This window comes from Gossypium hirsutum, chromosome A09, assembly GCF_007990345.1.
Source record: "Gossypium hirsutum isolate 1008001.06 chromosome A09, Gossypium_hirsutum_v2.1, whole genome shotgun sequence".
Lineage (NCBI taxonomy): Eukaryota > Viridiplantae > Streptophyta > Magnoliopsida > Malvales > Malvaceae > Gossypium > Gossypium hirsutum.
Genome location: NC_053432.1, coordinates 6181907 through 6201976, shown reverse-complemented (window position 1 = coordinate 6201976; position 20070 = coordinate 6181907). Strand labels below are relative to the sequence as shown.

Genomic DNA, 20070 nt, shown 5'->3' with positions numbered 1-20070 from the left:
TAATCGTGATTCGATTGAAAAATGAGAATTTTTAGTTTTCGGTTTTTTAGAAGGGTGTTCCGTTTTTTTACATGAGCAGACGAATTTCACCCAACATAGCGATGAAATCGATGACTTAATATTAAATCGGTTCATTGCCTTAGTTATTGAAATTAATAAAAAACATGAATAAAAATCTTTAAAGTAGTGAACAGCAAAATGATATAAAATGGGCGAGAAACAAAAATATATAAAAGGGTTAGAAATACATCAAAGCAAATAATAAATATGACAATAATATTAAAAACAATAACAATGTATGCGATATTAAACATGATAACAATAATATTAAATACGAAATAGAGACGAACATATACATAAACATATAATAACAATAGGTGAAGTAACGTAAACATAATACTAAAAATACTAATAGTGCCATATGTAATAATAGGAATGAAAAGTGTATACATAATAATATTAAATATATACATAATATATATAAAATGAACATATACAATATATATTAGAAATACTAATATATATATAATACTACATAAATATGTACATATATATTAAAATAAATACATAATAATATTAAAAGTATGTACATAATATAGTGTTACAAATACAGACATAATGTAGTTATTAAAAATATATACATAATAAAATATATGAATAATAGGATATTAAAATATATATATGCATAATATATAAAAATATAATATTAAAAAAAGAAATATACGTAATAATATAATAAGAAAATAATATATTCATAATAAGTATTTAAAAACATCTATATGTATATGTATAATAATGATAAAAAATAATAATAGTGAAAATAATAAACATAATAATAAATATAATAATAGAAATGATAATACTATATAAAAAGTGTATATATACATATATAATAAAATATATACCAATATTAATAATAAATATAATATTTAATACTAAAAATAACAATATGAAATTAAAATAACTAAAAATAATACCATATATAAATATATATACGTGTGCATGTATAATGAAAACATACACTAATATATAAAATAATAATAATAATATTTATAATATTAATAATATTAGAAATAATAATAATAATATTTAATAAAGAAGCAAAAATAAATAAGAAAGGACTAAAATTGAACTAATGACAAAGTTTTGGGGAAAATTTAAAAGGAAATAAAGGGGAAAGGACTAAATTGCACACGCAAACAAATAAGAGGGACTGGATTGGGCAATAAACCATTCGGCCTAAAACTCAGGGACCAAAATGAAACAAAAACAAAATTTCTGGGTAAAATTAAAAATACGAAAAATTGAATTACAAAGCTATAAAAAAGCGGAAGGGCTAAAAGTGCAATTAGCCATTCCATAAAAAACATGCGGATCCTAAGCGGGTATGGGTCAGGTCAGTCCGACCCAGGGCAAATGACGTCGTTTTATGCCCTGGGTCTTTAATGCAAAATCGCATTTTTTCATATTGTTATAAAAGCAAAAAATTTTGTAAAAAATTCATTTTTTCTTTCTTTTTCTTCAAAAAAGCTCTCTCTCTCTCTCTCTCTCAGCCCTCACTCAGCCTAGGAATTTCTGGTGAGACTCTGGCGCCGTACCTCAGCCATGCGCCACCGTCGCCGGCCACCGTACACGGTGGCCAAATTTTCGAAAAAGGTAAAAATTTTAGTTTTTTCGCTTTTTTCTTTTTTAAAAAAAACTTATTAATATATATTATATATATACATAGAACACAAATAAAAATAAAATATGTATGAATATATGCGTAGTTTCAAAGAAAGGAATAAAACAAAATCAACAACCTTTCGTGTTCGCTATTTGTTGCCTTGTTTATGTGCTTGAATCTGGTTTTTGATATTGTGAAGACTGTTTTTGTACTCTAGAAATTTACTGCTTTGTATTGATAAAAACAACCGACCCTTTTACAAAGTTTAAAATCAGCTTTTATAGCCATTGTACAAAAATCTCTTTCTACTTTCTGTCTTTTCGTTTTAATTGCTTGCAGGTGCTGTGGCGGTGGAGGTGACTCGAGTTGGTGGCCGGTGCTGCAGTGAGCAGGTGGTGGCAGAGGCAAGTGGCCGAATGGGACAAGGTGGCTAGGGTTTCAGCTTTTCTGAAACCCTAGTTTGTCTAATGGGCTAGGTTAATTTTAGGTTTTGGGCTTTTGGATAGTTGGGCTGATGTTTGGGTTTAAAATGTTGTAAACGAGTTTGGGTTTTGTGGGTTTAGTTGTAATGTATTTGGGCTGAAAGGTTGGGGTTTAAGTGTGGGTTGCTGTTGGGGTTTTGGTTTGTAAGGGTTTTAGGTATTTTGGGTAGGTGTTTGGTTTAAATGGGTTTTGTAAAATGTAAATGGGCCATTCGGGTTGAAGTTGTAAATGGGGCAAAATTGGGCTATAACATTGTTTATATTGATTAAGTTCTTTCTTATGTTTGGATTGCATTCTTGGTTGCCATTGTTCCAACTTTGGGTATTGGTTCAACCAGATTGGCCACAACATCCTCCCTGTTGGTTTTTTAGTCTAAGAAAGAGAAGATGGACAGATCAAATTTTAGCAATGAAATGTGATTTGCTATATTTTTCAATTTTTCAATACATAATTTACATACAAAGATGACTTTAAATAGGAAAATTTTCCAACTAGAAGTTGACAAGTTTAAGTACATGAGATTTACTCCATTGGCTGATTTCTATCTAGTCAGCGCTTAAATTATCCTATCAAAATGAAGATAAATAATTTGACAACTTTTTCTAGCAAGTTATAATTTGACAACTTTTTCTAACAAGTTGACAACTTGCTAACTTGTATCATAAGCTTTGGGATAGTCTGTCAATAGTTGTTCGTCAAATAGTTCATCAGTTGACAGTCCACCATTTTTCTTGTAGTACTTTAGCTTGTCTTTTGGTTTGTTCGCCACTTTGGCTTATTCTTTGGCTTGTCCGTCACTTTGGTTTACATTTTTGGTTTGCACTTTTGGTTTGCACATTTGTATCTCGTCAATTGAGAGAGTTGTTGCATGGATGGCTATCTCACAATACTCCTCCTTAGCCTCCATACAGCGAACACCAATTTCATTTCTCAAACTTCGTTTTTCCAAGAGGCTTGGTCAGAATGTTCGTCAGTTGATTCTCTGTGCAACAATGAATTAAAATTACTTCTTCGCTCTGTTCAACTTCTCTCACAAAATGATACTTAATCTTGAAATGTTTTGTCTTTCCATAAAAGACAAAGTTCTTCACAATTACAACGGCGAATTGATTATCATAGTAAATTTGCATTGCTTTAACCAAAATTCATAAATCTTAATATATGTTTGGTTGATTGTAATAGAATTGAGCAAGAATGAAATAATTATAGTTTAATGAAATAATGGAGAGATAATAAAATATTATGTTATTTAGTTGATTGAATCGGACAGACATGTAATATTATTACTTTAAGTAAAATAATATCATAAAATAGGTTAAAAATAAACAAAAATTGACAAATTTAACCTTAAATTAAAAGTAATTATTATTTTTGTATTATTAATTAATATCTTACTATTTTTTGAATGCATTATATAACTTATGAATTATTTTTATACTTATAATAAAATTATATTAAAATAATATTTACAAATATTTGTAATAATTAATATTTAACCGTAAATTTTATAATATAAATAAAATATCATGTCCTTTTTTTTGTGAAAAAACAAAACAACTTAAAAATCAAACACTAAACAAAAGACATCTGTGTGGACTCCTTTATCAACCGTAAATCGGTTCTTCTATCCTTTACTGCCTTAATGATCTTGTCTGCAAGTTTATTGTCCTCTCTAGAGATATGTAGAATAATCCCGTGGGTAAGAAGCTTCAATACCGTATAGATTTTTCTTTCCAAAACTAGAGTTTCCGTAAACGTCATCCTTAATTATGTTAATAGCTTCAATGCTTATTTATTATTAAGAAGCATATGAATCATTGCTTTTATTTTTATTTTTATTTTTTGCGTTATTTAGCAAGTTGATTTAAAATTTGAAATATGAAAATTAAAACGATTCAATTTTAAATATGTAAAAGGAAAAGTTAAAAAATAGTTTACCCAAAAAGTGACAGGGACTGAAGAGAAAATTTCTCCTTTTCCCTTCCGCTCTTTTTCACGCGAAGGTCCCAGATGGGTTTTGGTTCCTTTATTATTTTTGACTCTTTACTCTCCTCCATTTGCTCTAGAGGCCGCCTTTACTCCACTATCCAGTCAGCCATCGCCGACGTCCCTCGGGCCAACTGATACCACCGGAGTGCAGCTCTCTTCCTCTTCAATCTATTTTTCGGCTTAAAGTCTCTCTCACTCTCACCGTTGCCGCTGACATCGTAATGATTTTTCGTGGCGATCTTCTCAGTACTTAACTGTATCTACTCTATCGCTTTGTGATTTATATTTGGCTCTCATTTCCGATTTTGAGTAGAGCTCTCTTTGCTTTTTGTTAGCTTCGTCTTATTGAAAATCATCTCTAAAAAAGTACTAATCGATCTATCTTTTGCTACTTTCCTTTTCTTTTAGTGATTGATTCAACAACCACTGCAATCAAGATTTCATCTGACATTTACATTGTTCATAACGAATATTCTTGGAATGATTTAGTTCTTAATCCGTTTTTATTCTCATTTTCTAGGTTTCATCTGTTTGATTTCTTCAATTTTGTTATTTACTGAAGCTGATAGTGTTCGCTTTTCTCTTTTGACAATTTATTCGTTTTTCTCTGTTTCTCTTTTGACAATTTTAAGCTAAGACTGTCTAAGAAGGGGGAACTTCTCGCTGTATCAAATTTTAATGTTCTATGTTTGTAATTCAGTATTAGGGTTTAGTTGTTTTTCCCTCCAATTTTTTGCATTTTGTATTGTGCTGTTTTGGGTTTCATGATCATACTGGAGATTGTCATGATTCGTGTATGCATAGATGTTTTCTTTTTCATACTGCTAGGTGTTTGCATTCATCAGTAAGGATTGGGTAGATATTCTTTAAAATAGTTTTGAATGGAGCTCATCGATGAACTTAGTTGGGATTGTTTGTGTGCTGGTGGGTATTATTTGCAAATGGAATTTGATAGAAAATTTCAAGTAGACCCAAGGTATCTCTATATATCATCTGAATGGGAAGTTTTTGTGTGATTACTGATATATTCATCTGTGTTACCTAGGCTTATAGCATGTTTACATGAAGGGAAATTGAGTTGTAATCTTTTAAGTGAACAGGTTCTAGGTTTTGGCTATTTCGACGTTTTAGGTTGATTTGTTGTTCTACTATTCTCAATTGTTTGAAAAGCTATGTTGGTTTCTGCTTTCAGTTGCATTATTTGCTTTTAAGTTGCTTCTCTTGTTTTTAGCCTGTAGTTATAAAATCTATTTTATATATATGCTTGGCCTATTTGGATGTAACAGTGAATAAGAAAGAAAGCACTAAGAAGAAGAAGAAGCCATGGGAAGCACAAGTATTGCTACTTTCGACTGGTTGATGTGATAATGTTGTTTTATAATTGGTGGTTGTGAGGTCCAGTTTTTTAGATATATCATAGTAAAAGATTTGGCCAACTGATGAAGGCTTTTAAAGTTGTTCAAAATGTTCTCCAAGGCTCAAAGTATTGTGAAACAAACCTAAATGGTGCTCTGCATTTTAATGCAATGTTATATCACTGCACAAGGGATTCCGACAAAGAGGTCTTACCTCATGAATGGTACGAAAAGGCGTTTTCAAAGTTGACAAGATTGGCCCACTTGTTAAAAGATGTGGATTCAGTTGATGGACGTCTTGTGAATGCAAATGACAATTCGATCATCATCAGTGATCGAATTGAACATAGAATGAATGCTTTCAAGTCACTTGTAAGAGTCTTTATTGGGTCCCCATCAGTTCAACAAATGCTAAAGAAAAAAATATCTTCATTTGACTGTTTTGGTAAACCTAGTGAAAGGGAGCCCATGATTGTGAATTCATTAACCTTAGTGAGCAATGTTTTGAATGTTACAGCTCAACAGAGGAAGTTGGTGCGTCTAACAATATGTCCTCAGGTTACACAACACAGGATATGGATGGGTGCCCTTGAGAAAATATTGAATGAACTGAAATTGGAGATTGATTTATTGAATTTCCAACTCCCAAGTAAAGGAACTAAGATGGGTAAGCAGATAGTTTCTAGCTGCCTTAAGTTCTTGGATGAGTCTGCTGTTTCTTATGACTTTGATTCTGCTTCATGGATTCGACTTTCGCCTGCAAAAGTTGTTGACTCTCCTCACAAATGGGAGGATGTTCTTGAGATGTTTACTGATCTCATTAATTGCTTGAAGAGTGAGAAGGAATGGCTTTATCATTTGAAAACGATTGAGGTGATGAAAGAAGGTGTGTCTCAGATTAGGGATGTGTTAGTTGATAACAGTATTGGGTATAAGGATTCTAGGCACCAAGAAAGCCTTGTACAAAGGAAGCTATCTAAGACATTGGGACACTCGTCACGGTGCTTGTTCACACTTTTATTGTATTACCTCTACGGGCAGGTTAGAGATCTTGAAGTGGATTTGTGTGGAGCAATGTATGGCAACGGTATTGAGAATAGGTTTACCTTGTGCATCGGAAGAGTTCTGACTTCAAATGAGGAGAAGATGGTTTGGAGTGGGGTTAAGCAGTTGGATAGGGCTCTGGGGTTATTCAAGTTTTTATGGGAAACAGCAGGTATGAAAGGGAATCTGGAGTTGCAAGGTCACTTATGGTTTGTAGGGCCTGAGGAGAGATTTTTCACATATCGAGGAAATGCCTTCTTTCTACATGGGATCAGTCTTGGACCTAAGATTATCTCGTCAAAAGCTCTATGATGTTTTAAGGTTATATTTTGGCATTCCTGATTAGCAATTACATCATGTTATTCAAGTCTTGACAATGTTTTTTTAAATTTAGTTTTATTTTATTTACCATTCTTGCGGAATATGTGCACTATTTTAGAGAATGTGTCAAGACTTGAATAACACTATTTAAAAATATAAAATAATATTTAAAATTAGAAAAAATAATTGTAAAATTTTTTAAAAAATCATAAAAAATTATAAAATACATAAAAAAAACGTTTTATAATTTTTATAATTTATAATTTTAATTTATAATTTTAAAATATTGATTTTTTATTTTTTTTATATTTTTTTACGATTTTATAATTTTGTTTCTAATTTTTAATAAATTTTAGTTGTTTCTAATTTACACCTTGATTCCAGCTATATTTCCAGTTCCATCCCTTCAGCTCTATGCCATTTGACCAATTTGCAGTCGTTGCAGCTTGAGAGAAATCTTTTACATGGTTCCATCCCTTCATCTCTACTTCATTTACCTAATTTATGGTATCTATCCATGGCTTCGAATCTTTTAGAAGGTCCCATACCCCTTGATATTGAGAGTTTGAATGCCCTGCAATACTTAGATCTCTCAGACAACAAATTGAGTGGAAGGATTCCCCTGCAAATTGGTGGCTTATCACTATACTAGCTTGATCTAAGCCATAACCTTCTCCAAGTAGTGAAACCTTCCCAGTTTGAGAGTTTAACTCAATTAAACATTTTAAATCTCAGTCGGAATAATTTAATGGGCATGATTCCTGGAAATTCTAGTTTATGTGAAACCTCAATTTATCATTTAATTCCCTGAAGGGTCCAATTCCAGATGGGTTGTTGCATATTGCACCAGAGACAATTACAGGCAACAAGGATTTATGTGGTTCCATTCAAGGCTTCCTTCCTTGCCCTTCATCCCCAACTGTAAATCAAGAAAGAAATAGCAAAGTCAAGCACAATCTGCTTGTCTTTATTCCGGTTCCAGCTTTGTTATTTTTTGTCTCAACTTTTGCATTGGTGATATTCATCCTTTGCCGAAAATACAGAGCTAAAGCTTTGAAACATGATCCAAGTCCAACCGAAAATGGATATTTATTCTCTATTTGGAATTTTGATGGAAAGATTGCATTTGAAGACATCATCAAAGCAACAGAGGATTTTGATATCAAATATTGCATTGGAACGGGTGGTTATGGCAGTGTTTACAGAGTAGTCTTACCAAGTGGCAAAGTTGTTGCTTTAAAAAACTCCACCGATTGGAAGCTGAGCAGCCACCTTATGATACAAGTTTCCGAAATGAGAGCAAGTTTTTAACAGAAATACGACATAAAAACATCGTCAAGCTCCATGGATTTTTGTCTTCACAATCGGTGCATGTTCTTGATTTATGAATATATGGAAAGGGGAAACTTGTTTTATGCCTTGAGTATTGATGATGAAGTTGTGGAAATGGATTGGATCAAAAGAGTGAATATTGTCAAAGGTGTCGCACAGGCTCTATCTTACATGCATCATGATTGCAACCTCCAAATTCATCGAGACATTTCAAGCAATAACATTTTGTTGAACTCTGAATTGGAAGCTTTTATTGCTGACTATGGGACTGCAAGATTTCTTAATCCTGATTCATCTAATCAAACTGTAATTGTTGGAACATATGCATATATTGCCCCAGGTTCTTCACCTTCACTCTCTTATTTTCCTTTTTATTTAGTTTCATCCATTATTACTTTGTATTGGTTATTTATTTTGAATTACATATTGAAATGATATGATAGAAACAAATAGGAAAAGCAAAATTAAGAAAGATCGAATATAAAAAAAAAATTAATTCGAGATTGGAAGATTCAAATGCAATTATACATGCAACCACATTTGAATAGAAAATATAAATTAACATCTAATTAAGTGGTTTTTTGTTTTAATTGTAGAACTTGCTTATTCGTTGGTGTGACTGAAAAATGTGATGTTTATAGCTTTGGAGTGTTGGCATTGAAAATATTGATGGGAAAGCATCCTGGTGAATTGTTGTCATCACTATCATTATCATCGTCTCGTTGCTAAATGAAATTTTGGACCTTTGATTATCACCCCCAACAAGTCGAAAAATGGTAGGAGACATCACTTTTATTGTTTTCATTGCTTTTGCATGCTTACGAGCTAGACCCAAAGCTTGACCAACAATAATATTAGTGTCTAAAGAATTTCTACACGTCAAGTATCCAATTGCAATGCCTCTTTCATAAAATATCATTGATCAAGCTTAAGAATAATGAGATATTTATGAGAGATGAAAGAAATTACCTTATTGAAAATTTTAAAGTTGATTTGATAATTTAGGGACCAACGGAAAGTGATAAGTGGAATCAATATTCACTAGGGCATGACACTGTTATTCATAGTTATTTTCTTGTTTTCCTACAATTATTTCATTCATTATCATCAATGCAGTTAAGCTTACGCTGTTAAGTGACAATGAGCATCTTAAAGTTCGGAAATTTGCAGTTGTAATTCATCTCAATGCAACTCTCATTGCAATAAAACCACGACTGGGGGAGAAATTTTATACTATTCGAAGTCGGAGTAAAACTCAAATACGATATAATTAATCAAATTCGAAATGAGAGTTTGATATATTTCAAATCAATTACCTGCACATTGAATGATAATCCCAAACTCATGCTTGATGCTCATTTTCGAAATGATATAGTTAATTCCCATACCAGAAAACATGTAATAAAATAGAGAAGAGAAGGGAATGGGCGCATACTTATCGTAAAGGTCAGCATGTTGGAAAGTTGTAATTTTTGAAAATTTTAAAGCATATTTTCGATTGGTAAAGATGGAGATTTGAATCATAAAAATGAACAATTTTTTAATGAAAAACACATCAGCTAACAGTTTTTGCTGATCATCTTTCATTCTTCAGTTTCTTTTCGTTCATGTTTTTCTGTTTTTTGTTGCAAAAACCTCAACACTTCTAACAAGTTGTCCACACCTTAACGCCAACCCAGCCTGCACTCTATTGCTAGTTCTAGATTTTAAGTTGGATCTGGTGCGCTCTAATTGTATAGCCTAGAAATGGGAAGAAGTTAAAGCTATATATCCTTTAGATTTGGCAGGGGCTTTAAGGATTCAATGATAAGTGCGTAATTTTTTAATTATTTGTGATATTTTTTCCTTGAATTATGTTATTTATATTTTTAACTATATTATTTATATTTATATTTTATTTATTGTGTATTTAAAGAATAATTATAAAAAAGTGAGGTTAAAGTTCATTTTTGGAAAGTTTTTGGGATTTGAATTTTTAACATAACGCAACTTCAATGGAAAGATTGCATTTGAAGACATTTGAAAGCAACAAAGGATTTTGATATCAAATATTGGTTTGGAACATGTGATTATGGCAGTGTTTATAAGGTAGTCTTACCAAGTGGTAAAGTTGTTGCTTTAGAAAAACTATCCGCCAAGTGATTTATAGATGTCTACCTCATTTGGTCTATCTTTCATGTTCTATTCACCAATCTTGATTAGTTAGCCATTCTTGGAGAGTTCGAAAAATTTAAAGAGTAAGCCAAATTTAAAGAGTTTACCAGTCGTGCATGCTACATGAATCGTCATCTCACAACAAATATGGCACCTTATCTATTTTCCTTTTTGCTAGTGGAAATGGTGAATTATTAGTTTTATAATTTTTTTAGACTAATTTTCAAGGCGTCAATTGTAAATTATTAAGAAGATAAATACATTTCTGGGTCTATTTAGTATTGTATCCGTATAATTTTTACCATTTCATATTTATGTTCATATTAAATTAAACTTATATAACATTAAAAGTATTAATAATTTGAATTATAAAGATCATGACGTTGTTCGTGCTAGTATATTTTGTGTTGTTGTTTAGGGTTTTCTTTTACCTATAATCATATCATGTTTAGGAGCGAGACCAGGAGTTGGCAAGCCTCGACCACTCTTAAAATAAAAAAATTTTCATTTAAGTTTTTTGAAATTTTTAAAATTTTAAATTAGTAAATGTAAAATTACACTTTATCTCCCTAAAAATGATAAAAATTTAATTTAATATTTAAAAATTATAAAAATAGAGTCTATTAAAATGGTGAAATTATATTTTTACTATCGTAAAAATTACAATTTAATTTCGACTTCCTAAACAATTTTTTTACTTCGCCCCTGATCATGTCTAGTGTTAATAAATCTACTTTTCATATCAACCGACTCAATTGGAATCCAATTCTGTTTAGCTATTCATTCACTGTCTAATGTTTGAAACCAATCTGTTTTGAAAATTAGTTTCGAAATATTGAAGTATATAACAACTAAATTAAAATTCCATCTCTTTCCAAAAGGGAGTAAATGGGAAATTTTGATCTCATGGTTTATTTGTGCTTGATTTGAAGAAATGGGTAAATAGGGGTATCTGTTGGTGTTAGACACTTTATCCGGATGAAGTAAGAACTTTAATCTGGAGTTTAATAGCAATGTAATGTACCGGATGAAGAATGAAGAAAAAAATGCTTAAAATTCAAGCTTTGAGCTTCAAGGCAGGAATAAAAACAGAATTTAGCAAACAAAGAAAAATGGAGCATATGGAAGGAAAATCTGATGATTTCATTCAAAAAGAAACTTTGGCTCAAAGCCATTACATATACCAGACATTGGCTGGTCAAAAATCAACAAATTCATCACCTAAACACTACCTGACTCCACTTAATACATTGGAACTAGGTGATGTTAACTTGTACATTTGAGCAAAGTTGGTAACCAGTTTTTTTACCATCAAGTTACATCAATTTTCATCCAAACATAATTCAAAATGAACTAAATTACAAAAACATTGTTAAAGTAACAAAATGAAACTGAGATGAAACAGTAGCGTTAACATCTCCTGTTGCATGTATTTCATCAAGAAAACTTATGTGCATAAGTTTGCATGAGCTGCATGTCCACCTTTGTTGCTGCATGTGTTGCATGGGAACTAACTTCAACAATATCTCATTGATTTAAAAGGAAAAATGGCAGCTTGCTGGTCTCATGAATTCACTTAGGCTAGTTGAATTTGGAAGATAATACTTGGTTTAATTTGTTTTCTGGTTTACCACTTTATACATTTTGTTTTAATGGTGTTATCTATCAAATATAGACAGAAAACAAAGGTAAGAGTGAGAAAGAGATTCAAGAAGGAATTACTGATTCAAAGTAACTATTGCCATTATATTACCACATTAAATAAAATAGTTGAATTAAACACACACATCATTGTGTTTGGTGTGCTCTTAAATAACTAATATAACAAGCAATATTTGAAAAAAGAAGATGAAATTTCATATTTACATCAGCTGTAAATATCTCTCTTAAGAATTAACAGAAAGTTGGCATTATATTAATCACCTTTTATTCACTTATCACCTGCTTAGAAGCTTCAACGAAGAAAAACACAACATTTGCTAAAGAGGAAGACATTGAAATTAATGAATATGTGTTAGACAATGACTAAAGACTTTGAAATTAACATATATATATATCCAATAAAATTAAATCAGTTTTATGTGTATTTAAATAAGCTAATGTTTGAGAATTGGAGTGCAGCTTCAGCCCTCAACTTAATAGCTATGAATCCTACTTCTCCACTTGTATCCCTACCTTCTTTTTACTCTCTATAATTGTAATCACTAGTGGAATTACAAGAGCAACAAACGATCATTCTGAATGGCTGGCAGCAGAGGCAAAAGCGTTGATGGAAACAGGTTGGTGGAGTAATTATAGAAAGAGAGTTGGAGACCATTGTATGTGGCCTAGTATCCAATGCAATGCTGGAAGTGTCGTCTAGATTTTTCTTAGAGGCCATGGCCTGAATGGGGGCAGAACACCTCAAATAGGAGCACTTTCAAAGCTCTTGTACCTCGATCTCTCAAACAACAGGCTTAATGAATCCATTCCAGAAGATATTGGGAGACTAACGAATTTGGTTGCACTGGATCTATCCTACAATAGCGTTTCAGGTTACATCCCTTCCTCTCTGGGCAAGTTAACAAAATTGGTCTCTCTCGACCTCTACCATAAGCAAATTAACAGTGTCATCCCTCCACATTTGGGTAATTTATCCAATTTGAAATTTTTATATCTTTCTGAAAATAAAATAAATGGTTCCATCCCTTCTGAAATTGGAAATATGACGAATCTAATAGAGTTACATCTTGATTCCAACCACATTTCCAATTCCATCCCTTCATCTCTATGCCATTTGACCAACTTGGAAAGATTGCACCTTGCCAGAAATCTTTTACATGGTTCCATCCCTTCTGAAATTGGAAATATGATCACTCTAACAGAGTTACTTCTTGATTCCAATCACATTTTCTATTCTATCCCTTCATCTCTACTTCATTTACCCAATTTATGGTATCTATCCATGGCTTCGAATCTTTTGGAAGGTCACATACCCAATGAAATTGAGAGTTTGAATGCTCTGGTATACTTTGATCTCTCAGACAACAAACTGAGTGGACCTATTCCAACTCGGATTGGTAATTTGTCAAATTTCGGATCCTTAATTTTGGCAAACAATAACATAAGTAGAAGGATTCCCCTGCAAATTGGTGGATTATCTCTATACCAACTTGATTTAAGCCATAACATCATTAGTGGAGATATACCTTCTCCACTCAATTCCCAAAACATTGATCTTAGCCATAACCTTCTCCAAGGACTGATACCTTCCCAGTTTGGGAGTTTAACTCAATTAAGTCTTCTAGATCTCAGTCGGAATAATCTAACAGGAATGATTCCTGAACTTCGAATTTATCCGAAGAGACTCAATTTGTCATTTAATTCCCTGAGGGGTCCAATTCTATATAGATTATTGCATTTTGCAAATGAGACATTTACAGGCAACAAGGATTTATGTGGTTCCATTCAAGGCTTCCATCCTTGCCCTTCATCTCCAAATGTAAACCGAGAAAGAAATAGCAAAGTAGTGAAGCACATTCTGCTTGTTGTTATTCTGGTTCCAACTTTGTTATTTTTTGTCTCAACTTTTGCATTGGTGATATTCATCTTTTGCCGACAATATAGAGCTACAGCTTTGAAACATGATCCAAGTCCAACCAAAAATGGAGATTTATTCTCTATTTGGAATTTTGATGGAAAGATTGCATTTGAAGACATCTTCAAAGCAATAGAGGATTTTGATATCAAATATTGCATTGGAACTTCTAGTTATGGAAGTGTCTACAGAGCAGTCTTACCAAGTGGCAAAGTTGTTGCTTTAAAAAAACTCCATCGGTTAGAAGCTGAGCAGCCGACTTATGATACAAGTTTCCGATGAGATCAAGTTTTTAACAGAAAACGACACAAGATCATCGTCAAGCTTCACGGATTTTGTCTCCACAATCGTTGCATGTTCTTGATTTATGAATATATGGAAAAGGGAAGCTTGTTTTATGCCTTGAGCATTGATGATGAAGCTGTGGAATTGGATTGGACCAAAAGAGTGAGCATTGTCGAAGGTGTCGCACATGCTCTATCTTACATGCATCATGATTGCAGCCCTCCAATTGTTCATCGAGACATCTCAAGCAATAACATTGTGTTGAACTTGGAATGGGAAGCTCTTATTGCTGAGTTTGGGACTGCAAGACTTCTTGATTCTGATTTATCTAATCAGACTATAATTGTTGGAACATATGGATATATTGCCCCAGGTTCTTCACTCCCTTTTTCCCTTTTTATTTAGCTTCATCCGTTCTTAGTTTGTACTGAGTATTTATTTTGATTTACATAATAGAATAATATGAGAGAAACAAATGGGAAAAGCAAAATAAACAGAGATCAAATATAAGTAAAATTTTTGTTTTAACTTGAGATTAGAGAATTCAAATGCAACTATATATGCACCTACAATTGAATGTGCACAATATAAATTAATATCTATTTTTAACTATGTTTTTTTTAATTACAGAATTTGCTTATTCATTGGTTGTGATAGAAAAATGTGACATATATAGCTTTGGAGTGATGACATTGGAAATATTGATGGGAAAGCATCCTGGTGAATTGTTGTCAATACTATCATCATCATTATCACCACCATCTAGTATCCAAAATGTCATGCTAAAGGAAATTTTGGATCCTCGATTATCATCCCCAAGAAGTCAAAAAATGGTAGGAGACATCACTTTCGTTGTTGTGATTGCTTTCGCATGCTTATGGGCCAAACCCAAAGCTCGACCAACAATGAAATTAGTGTCTCAAGAATTTCTACACATCAAGTCTCCAATTTCAATGCCTCTCCATGAAATATCTCTTATCGAGTTTAAGAATCATGAAATGTTTATGAACAATAAAAGTTATAAATAAATAGTATTTGATTTGGTGAGACTATAAATGCATGACAATGCTCAAATGAATTGATATAAGATAATACGCTTATTTGTTTATCTTAATCTACTCAGGAATCAAGAAGCAAGAGATTGAACTTTACAAATGTATCTGTTTCATGACTTGTGTTAAATGTAGATATCAAGGAGAAAGGGATGTACTACATAATAATATTATCACAGATATCAAGGAGAAAGGGATGTACTACATAATAATATTATCACAGAAGGTTATCTCGAACCATGAATTATTACAAGTTGGGTAGCAGTGATGCATTGCCAAATGTCACTCACTGTTTGTAACATTAGAATTATTTTATTGTTATTGCCAATGTTACTGTTGGTGCAAGAGGCAGCAGCAAGCTGTTTCTAGCCTTGCTTGAGTAGTAAGCCTCGAGGCTTGGTGAAGAAGCAAACTCGGAAGCAACAACAGAAAGATGAAGCTAGCAAGTGAAAAAACAGAAAAAGAGAGAAAAAGATTGAATGAAAATGAGCTGATAACTTTTCATTAACACATCAACAAGGCATTAAGCCATTACATATATCAGTCAACTAGTAAATCAAACAAGTAATCACCTAATCAACTACCTAACTCCACTAATTTGCATTGAAACTTACAAGATTAGCTTGTACAACTTGCATTGCTGACTTTTCAGTCAATCAATATCAAAACATTTACCTACTTAGTTCAACATGAACTAGATTACAAAAACAATCGAAATGGAACTAAAACAGCAAATAGATTGGCAGCTTCACACTTCAGTTGCTGCACACCATGGCACCACTGCTTGCTGCGATTCCAGAAGCTTGACCACCTTTGCATGTCGTGCATGGCCACCTTTGCATGGGAACTAAACTTAACACTCCTCCTTAGTTTCCATGCTAGTAACACCTAATTCCCTTTTGAATTTAACAAATTTAGACACATTGAGTGCCTTTGTGAAGATATCAGCAATTTGCACTTCTGAGTTGCAATGAATCAGCTCGATTTCATGAGCTTGTTCCATCTCCCTTATAACATGCAACTTAATATTGAAGTGCTTGGTTCTTCCATGAAAAATGGGATTTTTTGCAATTGCAACAGCAGATTTGTTGTCACAATAAATCTCTGTTGCCTCCTTTTGGTTTTGGTTTAAATCAGTCAAGATTTTTCTAAGCCATATGGCTTGGTTCACAGCAGATGCAGCAGCAACATATTCAGCTTCTGCTGTTGATTGTGCCACCAGACTTTGTTTCTTAGAACTCCAGCAAAACATGCCTGAGCCAAGACTGAATGCATATCCGGATGTGCTTCTCATGTCATCACTTGATCCAGCCCAGTCACTATCAACATAGCCTATTAGCTTCATGTTTTCAGCCCTTTTGAACAATACACCATGACCAATGGTGCCTTTGATGTATCTCAGCACTCTTTTAGCTGCTCGAAAGTGCTGATCATTGCAGCAATTCATGTATCTTGATAGCATACTAACAGCAAACATGATATCGGGCCTTGTGGCAGTCAAATACAACAGACTACCAATGAGACTCTTGTACATGGTCTCACAAATTGGTTCACCACTTCCTTGCCTTGAAAGCTTCACTCCAACAGCCATTGGTGTGCTTGTTGGCTTGCAGTTCTTCATAGAGAACTTGTCCAGGATCTTCATAGTAAAAGAACTCTGACAAAGAAAGATTCCCTTTTCTGTTTGGTTCACTTCCATTCCAAGGAAGTAGTTCATTCTGCCTAAATCAGACATTTCAAACATTTCCATCATTTTTCTTTTGAAATCTTCCAGCATTCTTCCATCTCCTCCAGTTATCAGTAGATCATCAACATAGAGTGACAGAATAAGCTGAGTTTGAGCTTGGTTCTTCTTCACATACAGTGTTGGTTCACTGGGACTTCTCTCAAATTCCAAACTGAGCAAGTAAGAGTCAATTCGAGCATACCAGGCTCGAGGAGCCTGTTTTAGGCCATATAAAGCCTTTTTCAGTCTGTACACCATGTGTTCTTTGCCAGTGATCACAAATCCTTGAGGCTGCTCGATGTAGATCTCTTCTTCCAGGAAGCCATTGAGAAATGCAGACTTAACATCAAGCTGATGAATGGTCCACTGATGTTGAGCAGCCAAGGCAACTATCATTCTAACTGTGTCAAGCCTGGCTACTGGTGCAAATGTCTCCAGGTAGTCCAGACCATACCTTTGGCTAAATCCTTTGACAACAAGCCTGGCTTTTAGCTTGTTCAGACTGCCATCTGCATTCTGTTTTACTCGATAGACCCATTTTACTCCAATGGTCTTCTTTCCAGCAGGTTTATCAACAAGCTCCCATGTCTGGTTCTTTTCAATCATGTTGATTTCATTGACCATAGCTAGTTTCCAGCCTTCATCTGCCTCAGCCTCTTCAAAACTGCTAGGTTCTGCTATTGCAACCTGTGCCCTTTCATAAATATCATCTAGGGGCCTTGTGCCTCTCACAGGCACATCATCAACATCCATTTCAGGTTCTAGCTGCTCAAGTTCAGCTTGATTAGGCACTAGGTCTTCTGAAACTGCTTCTGGCTCATTTTTCTCCCAATTCCAGTAGGCTTTTTCATCAAAGATGACATCTCTGCTCACTTGGACTTTGTTTATCAAGGGATCCAGAACCCTGTAGCCCTTCTTGACTGAGCTGTAGCCTACTAGAACACCTGGTTGAGCCCTTTTAGAGAGCTTGTCTCTCTTTGCTGCTGGTATTTGTGCATAACACAGGCAACCAAACACCTTCAGATGTGCCAAGGAAGGTTTGAAACCAGACCAAGCCTCGAAAGGTGTCTCGGATGCAAGAGCTTTAGTAGGAAGCCTGTTCTGAAGGTAAACAGCAGTGTTTACTGCCTCAGCCCACATGGTCTTGGGCAGTTTCTTCTCAAACAGCAGACATCTGGCCATATCCATCAGACTTCTATTCTTTCTTTCAGCTACCCCATTCTGCTGAGGTGTGTAGACATTTGTAAGCTGATGTTTGATACCAGCATCATTGCAGATGGCTTGAAACTGAGCTGAAGTGTACTCAGTGCCATTATCAGTCCTTATCGATTTCAACTTGCAACCTGTTTCTGTTTCTACAGCATTTTTAAACTTCACAAACACTTGAGCTACCTCAGACTTGTGTTTTAAAAAGAAAATCCAGCAAAACCTTGTAAGGTCATCAATAAAGAGGATGAAATACCTGTTTTTGCTGAGTGATTCAGTCCTCATCGGGCCACATACATCAGAGTGCACCAGCTGCAATCTTTCAGTAGCTCTCCAGGTTGAATTTGTAGGAAATGGCAGTCTTGCCTGTTTCCCCATTTGGCAAACTTCACACACATCATCATGCTCCACTGAGCTGATGAAGTTGGCATGTCCAAGCCTTTGATGCCAAAGCTTGGAGTCTTCAACAGAGGCTGTGTATGCTGAGTTTGAGTCATTTGCCCAGTGAACCTCAAAGCATTTATCAGTCATTGTGACTATCATAAGGCTTGATCCACTTGGATCAGTAATATGGCATTGTTTATCCTTGAACACAACAGAATAACCTTTCTCGAGCAGTTGAGCTATGCTGAGAAGGTTTCTGTCAATCTGTGGTACCAACAGCACATTTGGAATGATCTTGTTGCCTGTGGGAGTACATATCAGCACTTCTCCTCTTCCTTCAGCCCTTATAAACTGACCATTTCCAACCTTGACCTTGGTTTTATAACTTTTGTCCAAGGTTTTAAACAAGGAGGCATCTGGTGACATGTGGTTAGTGCAACCACTGTCTAGCAACCAGCCTTTAGAGCATTTCTTCTCAGAAGCTTCACAGGAGACAGCAAAGACCTGTTCTTCTTGGTCACTACTGTCCTCAGCTACTCGAGCTTCAACCTTTGACTGCTGAAATTGATTCTGCCTTGGCTTACTTCTGTTTTTGCAGACCCTTTCAACATGGCCCTTCTTCTTGCAGTGTTGGCATACTGCATCTGGCCTAAACCAGCATCTGTCTTCTGGATGGCCAGGCTTCTTGCAATATCTGCAGGGCTGGTCATTGCTCCTTGCAGTATCAGGCTTAGGCCTGTTTTTCCAAGGCCTTTTGCCTCTTTGAGCATTAGTGCTCGAGGTTTCTCTGGCCTTGGCTTGAAATGCACCTTCTTGGTGATCTTCAGCTCTGCTAGCTCTTCTTTGTTCCTGAGCATAAAAGGTGTTGATTAGCTCAGTCAAAGAGATGCTAGCAAGGTCTCTTGAGTCCTCTAGAGAGGATATATTGGCCTCATATCTCTCAGGCAAAGTGGAGAGGACTTTCTCCACAATTCTTGCCTCATCAAAGTGCTCACCTAGGAGCCTTATGCTGTTAACCACTGCCATAATTCTATCTGAGTACTGCTTCACTGTTTCTTCTTCCTTCATCTTCAAATTCTCGAAATCCCTTCTCAAGTTTAGCAGCTGCTGTTGCCTTGTTCTCTCAGTGCCTTGAAACTCCTCCTTGAGCTTATCCCAGGCCTGTTTTGGAGTCTCACAGGCCATAATTCTGGTGAAGATGACATCTGACACACAGTTCTGGATGCAGGACATGGCTTTGTGCCTTTTGGTCCTCTCATCAGCATGTTGCCTAATCTGAGCTACTGTGGGATTAGCCCTCAGTGGTGCTGGCTCAGTATCTGTGTTGACAACTTCCCACAGATCGAAGGCCTGTAGGTAAGTCTTCATCTTGACCAGCCATATGTGAAAGCCTTCTCCATTGAAGACTGGTGGGGCTGCTGGTGAAAATCCTGAAGAAGCCATCAAGTTCTTTGTTTTGAAGCAACAGGTCCACTAAGACAAGAGCTCTCGATACC

The 20070-nt window shown here is 34.5% G+C and overlaps 4 protein-coding genes across 14 annotated transcripts; all 4 read left to right on the top strand.

Moving 5' to 3' along the window:
* Positions 1 to 4111: 4111 nt before the first annotated feature.
* On the top strand, positions 4112 to 9161 carry LOC107888626 (uncharacterized). 11 transcript variants are annotated; one of them, XR_005901535.1, is made up of 4 exons: positions 4112 to 4356; positions 5425 to 6858; positions 7243 to 8530; positions 8787 to 9161. XR_005901535.1 is itself a non-coding variant. In XM_041077460.1 (3 exons), exon 2 carries the CDS (start codon positions 5578 to 5580, stop codon positions 6847 to 6849), a length of 1272 nt encoding a protein of 423 aa, XP_040933394.1. In that variant the 5' UTR covers positions 4167 to 4394; positions 5425 to 5577; the 3' UTR covers positions 6850 to 6858; positions 7243 to 8584. The 11 variants fall into 11 exon arrangements, 6 of the variants coding, with proteins under 6 accessions (XP_040933394.1, XP_040933396.1, XP_040933395.1 ...); XR_001681427.2 differs by having other exon boundaries at positions 4167 to 4394; XR_005901537.1 differs by having other exon boundaries at positions 4174 to 4394; positions 7295 to 8530.
* On the top strand, positions 7376 to 8169 carry LOC107889889 (MDIS1-interacting receptor like kinase 2-like). The gene is made up of 2 exons (XM_016814433.2): positions 7376 to 7490; positions 7685 to 8169. The coding sequence occupies exons 1-2, from the start codon at positions 7376 to 7378 to the stop codon at positions 8167 to 8169; spliced, it is 600 nt and encodes a 199-aa protein (XP_016669922.2).
* Positions 9162 to 12585: 3424 nt separating the features above from the next.
* On the top strand, positions 12586 to 14203 carry LOC107889888 (MDIS1-interacting receptor like kinase 2-like). Its single transcript, XM_041076106.1, has 2 exons — positions 12586 to 12623; positions 12718 to 14203. Exons 1-2 carry the CDS (start codon positions 12586 to 12588, stop codon positions 14201 to 14203), a joined length of 1524 nt encoding a protein of 507 aa, XP_040932040.1.
* Positions 14204 to 14296: 93 nt separating this feature from the next.
* LOC121203259 (MDIS1-interacting receptor like kinase 2-like) lies at positions 14297 to 15520 on the top strand. The gene is made up of 3 exons (XM_041076105.1): positions 14297 to 14579; positions 14837 to 15206; positions 15394 to 15520. The coding sequence occupies exons 1-3, from the start codon at positions 14297 to 14299 to the stop codon at positions 15518 to 15520; spliced, it is 780 nt and encodes a 259-aa protein (XP_040932039.1).
* Positions 15521 to 20070: the final 4550 nt, after the last annotated feature.